General features: G+C 53.4%; 1 protein-coding gene across 1 annotated transcript; it reads right to left on the reverse strand.

Moving 5' to 3' along the window:
* Positions 1 to 528: 528 nt before the first annotated feature.
* CBLN2 (cerebellin 2 precursor) lies at positions 529 to 4,445 on the reverse strand. Its single transcript, XM_081996339.1, has 3 exons — positions 4,110 to 4,445; positions 1,801 to 1,920; positions 529 to 1,532 (listed from the first exon to the last, which is right to left on the reverse strand). The coding sequence occupies exons 1-3, from the start codon at positions 4,428 to 4,430 to the stop codon at positions 1,335 to 1,337; spliced, it is 639 nt and encodes a 212-aa protein (XP_081852465.1). The 5' UTR covers positions 4,431 to 4,445; the 3' UTR covers positions 529 to 1,334.
* Between the last annotated feature and the right edge of the window lie 1,402 nt (positions 4,446 to 5,847).

The raw sequence follows: 5,847 nt of genomic DNA on the forward strand, positions 1-5,847 counted from the left end.
TAATAATTTTTCCTAACCTCTGGTATAGATGTCAGTCCACCCCCAGAACTCTGAGGCCATTTGTATTGGGAAGAGCACACGGGGCTAATAAATGCACGGCACCCGTGCAACTTCTGGTGCATTTGCAGATCCTCTGAGGCCCCTCTCCCAAAGGCTGTCAAAGACGCTAGTGGCAACTCCTCCCATACTTTTCACGGACAGGTCAAATGGAGATGGTTTTATTTAATTTGGAAGAGGAAGAGTTTGCTCTGCCATCTCTCCATGCTTTCACAATGTGTATTCAAGCATTAGTGGACAAATACATCAAATAAATATCAGATAAAAGCACCCAAAATACGCTCAGTAATGCAAAGAAAGGATATATTTTAGGGTATGGTCAGAGAAGATATTCAAAGCCATTGTTGCTTCTAGAAATGTCAGGACAATTCAGAAATGTCAGTTCCTTTACTGGTTTCCAGATTGTAATTGCAGGATCATGTAGCTCCCCCGCTCTTTCTCTCTCTTTCTCTCTCTCTAAATAGGTCTACAAAGATCAGCTGGAAAGTGCAGACAGAATTGTTCACTGGTTAGCTTTACTTAGAGCTACAGGGTATATATGTGTTTGTTTTGTCTTATTGATCAATCTAGCTTACATTTTTAGCACACACAAACAAAAATCAGGAAAAAGAAAAACACAAAACAAATAAGGTTCCAATCGTGCAAATTTTGCTTCACCGAATAAAGCACTTCTTGACACAGTAATGTCCAGAACTCCCCCTCCCCCCAAAAAATACAGGACTGAGACTGAAGCCATTATTTTTTTCTTTTTTTTTCTTTTTTTTTTTTCTTTTTTCCTTAAGGCTATACAACACAAAGAAATAAAGCATGGAAAAAACACCTCATTGGGCTGAACACTTCATTCTTCTGGCTCTGGAGCAAGCCTTTGACAAAGTAACTGTGTGGTCCGAGTTATTTGTCTCATTGGGACAACAACAAGAGAAAGAAAAAGAGAAAAAAATGAAAGAGAGGAAAAAAATAAAAAAGAAGAAGAAGAAAGTCAATGATCCCAACAATAAAATCCAAAATTGACTTTACAATCACAGGTACAAATTGCTCAGGTCGATAATTTCATTTCTCCTAAAGATCACTGTCGTCTAAAACTAATTAGAAGCGCAGGTTCCCGAGGAATTGTCAATATTCAAAGCAAATGTTGGAGTTTAGAAGGTTATCATTCTTCTACTGTGACAGTCTGACGGGGTGACTGGAAATATTGTCATGTGCTGCCAAGTTCAGGGTGTCGATAACGACTGAATCCTTGCTCTGGCTCATGGATCTGTCTCCTATTTCAGCTTCTTTTATAGTGGAAAGACTAAGAAGCCAGAAAAGGTTGAGTATTTCCACCCTCCCATGAGGTTACCCCTTTCCAGTTTGAGATGCACTTTGTCTTCTCTTTCCATGTGGAGCAAGACCCCATTGCTGGCTGCTTCTCTGGTGACGTCCTGATCCCCTGCAAAAGCTGAAATCACTGGGTAGCCGTTTTGCATTAAACTTACCTAAAAAGCGCAAAGAGAGAGAATCTGAGTTTTCTCAATACTCTCAACGACTTGTTTGCCCTATGCACATCGTTACACTTTTGTGCAGGTTAGACACAGCGTTGAACTAAGCTAAGGCAATGCATGATTTCTGTCATGCATACAAACCTCTTTAACTAAAATAACCTACAGGCTCATTCACTTGCTGGTTTTATAAATGCACCTTAGTGTCTAGAAATGAGCATCTGAAAAAAAGGAAAGACACCATCTTCTTTAGATCACAACCCACCTGGATGGTTTGTCTGTTATAGACCTTGACCACGTGGAAACTGAAACTATATATCCCTTTTCTTGGTGCTACAAATATACTGGAAGCAAGATCAAAATGGTTGCCAATATTAACTAATACCTGGAAAGTAAACAAACAAACAGAACAACAACAAAAAAAAAAAAGGAGAGAGAGAAAGAGAGAGACAAATCAGACTCCACAGAAAAGCGTCAGGGAAAATCTGACATGAGCTCCACGGCCAATATAAAGCCTAGTCAAAATGGTATTTGCCGCGCAATTAAAAGTGCACTGCAGGGGCAAGGAGCCAAGTTACAGAGGCATTTAACAAGCATCGCAGTTCATAAAACGATTTAGTTACGCAAAGATGGCTCCGAAGCCTGTTAAACTAAGTGCAAATGTCCACACCGCACTGCCAATAAAGCGAAGGTGGCAGAAGCGGGGGGGGGGGGGGGGGGGGGGGGAGGAGGAGGGAGAGGAAAGGAGCGAGTGAAAAAAAAATTCTCAAATTCATCAACTCATCAATTCAAATGTATGCAAGTGTATGACTTTTTAGCTAGCACTACTGAAATCAGACCTGCCCTCAAGTTTAATGGGGTATAGAACTAAAATCGTACTGCTGAGAGGGGCGAAGGAGGAGAGAGGATGCTCAGCACTAGCAACATCTGCCAGCTCACGCCCCTCTGCACCTCTGGACAGCCCGCACCCTCCTCGGGTGGCTGGGGTGGGCCTGCTCCTCCTCCCCGACAGCAATCTTAATTTGTTATCTATTACAACGTCTTTTGAAACAAAGAAAGAAAGATTAAAGAGTTGAGCCCTTCGGCAGATGTGCTAAACTCCACTCGGAAGCGGCGGCCGCATCCGGCCCCCGCGGAGGCTGGCGGTGCGGAGCCGCCGATTTGACGGGGATCCAGCCCCGGCTCAGCCGCTCGCTTCTTTTCCAGGCTCCAGCGACAGGCAGCCTGCTTTGGCTCAAAGGGCATGGGGTAACGAGGGGACAAAAACCCGCGGGTCCGTGGCGATCCCGTGAGGCGCGCGGGTGAGCCCGAGCTGGCCGCTCCGCCGTGCCCGCCCCCGGGGCGCCCCCGCCACGCTCAACTTTGCGGGTTACAACCTCTCTTTTAATGAAGAAAAATACAAAGCACGAGGAAACGCAAACAAAACAAAAGAAAATAAAAACTCGCGAAGCTTTCCTCCCAAATAGCCAAACGTTAATTGTTTCCAGGAAAGGAAAAAAAAAATTAATCCGTTATAGTGGGAGAACCGAGGGAGGAACGAGGAACGCCTTCAAACTCCTGAGAACTGAGCATTGCGGGGTAAAGTGTCTAAAACACACTGTACATGAAGCAAGCTCTTTTTTTTCCCTCTACTGATCTGACTTTATGAGATCTCGTATGCGAGGAATAGCTGTGCAAACTCTTTAGGAGGGACAGACAGATGAATGACAGGCGGACAGACAGATGAAAAAAACCAGAGGAAATAGTTTGCATGTGCTAATTTTGGCTGACTCGGCAATACTACTTCAGGAGTCAGAGACGGTAAGGGAAAAAAAAAAGTAAATTTCATCGCAAAAATCAAGAGGAAGGACAGGGCATGGGCTCCGGGAGGCAAGCAGTGCAGCGGGGAAGGGGCAGGGCGGCCAGGCCGGGCTGTCCTCTGCTCTGCCGGGCGAATGCCGCACAGGATAACACTGCGCCGTTATAACCCACCGGGGATATCGTTCGCCTCGTTTGGTAATGCGGGAAACACCCTCTTCTTCCTCAGCCCTCCCCCATCCCCCGAGAGATGCTGTAACATTGCCAAATGCGCTCGGAACAGGCAGATCCAGCGACTCCTCATCGATAAAAATCTCTGTCCTCCCCTTGCCCTGAAAATCAGCATTTCCGAGGAAGCACCAAAGGGGGGGATGAGCATCCTTTCTCCCCCCACCCCCCAGTTCGCTCCTGACTGCTCGGGGCGCTCCTCGGTTGCGAGGCGCCCCGGCAAGCGTCCGAGGCACGAACTCACGTGTGAAAGCCCTCTCTGGGCTAGCGATGGGACCGGACAAGAAGTGAGCGTCCTCCTTTCCCCACCTCACCACGAGGAAAGCCCCGCAGCCACCTCAAAGAACTTCCCAAACTCCTTCTGGGGAGTATGAGCTGTAAAATTGCGATTGAGTGGCTGGGTCGGGATTAAAAGATGCAAGGGGAGCAAGACCGAAAATAAGCGCGCAGTGACGAGGGGCTAAGGGGCGGCGATGCCCGCGCAGGGAGGCGAGGGGCCGACCGGCGCGGAGGTGGGGGGCAACGAAGGCAAAGCAGGCGGCGGCTGACCTGGTCGAAGTAGATGGTCATGGTGCGGTTGCTCATCTCGGAGGGCTCGTGGTTGGTGCTGCGGGTGGCCGAGAAGGCCACCTTGGCGCTGCCCGAGCGCACCGAGATCCCCAGGGAGGAGGTGATGGCGCCGTCGGCCGAGGGGCTGGAGTCGCACACCACCAGGCACTTCCCTTCCAGGACGATGGGCTCCGTGTCGTTCTGCGCCCGCACCGGGCACCCGGCGGGCAGCAGCAGCAGCAGCAGCGGCAGCGCCGCCGCCAGGCAGCAGCAGCAGCCGCCCGCCGGCTCCGGCAGCGCCCCCCGCCGCCGCCACCCCATGCCCAGTGCCGGGCCGCCGCCGCTCCGGCTCGCCGCCGCCATGCGGGCGGGCGGGCGGCCGCGGGGAGGCGGAGGGGGCTGCGCGCCTGCTGCCGCCGCGGCGCCCTGCGGCCAGCGCTCTGCGGGACGGCGGCTGGGCAGCGGCGGCTGGGGCCGCGCCTTCCTCCCCTTCTCCTCCTCCTCCGCCTCCTCTTCCTCCTCCTCCGCGCGGGGCGAAGGAGGCTCCTCAGAGGGCGGGCGGGGCGCAGCAGCCTGGCGGGGGCAAAGCCGGCGGTGAGGCAGAGCGAGCGGGCAGGTGGGAGCCGGGCACCACACCGCCCGGCAGCACCCCGCCGGCGCGGGGCCCCCCTCCCCGTCCCGGGCAACCCTGCCGGCACAACAGGTCTGGGAGACCTCGCTGCCTGCCGACTGCTCACGTCTTCTCTTTCTCCCGTCCCCCAGCAGCGGGGGATCCCGCAGTCCCAGCGGTACTTTCAGGCGGGAGAGGGGGCAGCGCGGCAGATTTCGTCCCTGAACCCACGGTGGAGCACCCTGTGGGCGTCCCGGACAGTGCCTTTCCACCCCTACAGCCGACGGGGGCTTCAAAACCCGGCTAGTTCCTACGGTCTCACTTTTTACTACGTCTGCGAGCCGGGTTTATTTCGGTCTCCCAACGCCCCAGCCACTACGGAAGGAGATTTTATGATGATGAATGTTGTTAATGTCCCCTCTTCCCCTCGTTGGAGCTGCCCCGCTATGTCTGGGGTTCGCGGGGTGCCGGGGGTCCCCGCAGTCCGCGCCCCCAGCGCTGCCCCGGCACCGCCCTCCTCCCAGCCCGGCAGGCTGCCGCGCTCGGGCACCGGCTTGTACTTCCCAACCCTTTGTCCCCCCGGGGCAAGGCTACCCTCGCTGCCGCCGATCTCGGTGGCTCCCTAAACTCCTGGGAGGGAAGCGGCCGGCTCAGATATCCCTCGGCTCCCACCCCGGCACGCACACGCAATCGCAGGAGGCAAAGCCTCAACCGGCGTCTCCCTGGGAAGTTACATCTCAATTTTCCCCGCTCACCAGAACGCCCTGAGATCTCGCTGCCGGGAGATCCCCGCTACGCTTCCCCCGAGGCATCTCTCCCGCTGCCCTAACCCCGCATCTTGTTATTGCTATCATTTAAAATTGTATTTTGCAAAAGGAACAGCCGGCGGGGAGGGAAAAAGCCTTTTTACCTGGGAGGTCCATGATGGGAGAGGAGGGCTGGCTAGGAAGCTCGTCCGTGAACTTGTATTGCTTAGAGAAAGAGCCGAGATTGCGCTGTCAGAAAGAAAAGGAAACAGGAGTCGCCTCTTTCTCTCCCGCCCATTGCCAATAATCCCCCCCAGCCGCCGCCACCACCACCCCACTTCCTCCCTCCTCCCCTCTTCGCGCACGCACGCTCACACACACA

This window comes from Phaethon aethereus (genome assembly GCF_964289735.1).
Source record: "Phaethon aethereus genome assembly, chromosome: 2".
Classification (NCBI taxonomy): domain Eukaryota; kingdom Metazoa; phylum Chordata; class Aves; order Phaethontiformes; family Phaethontidae; genus Phaethon; species Phaethon aethereus.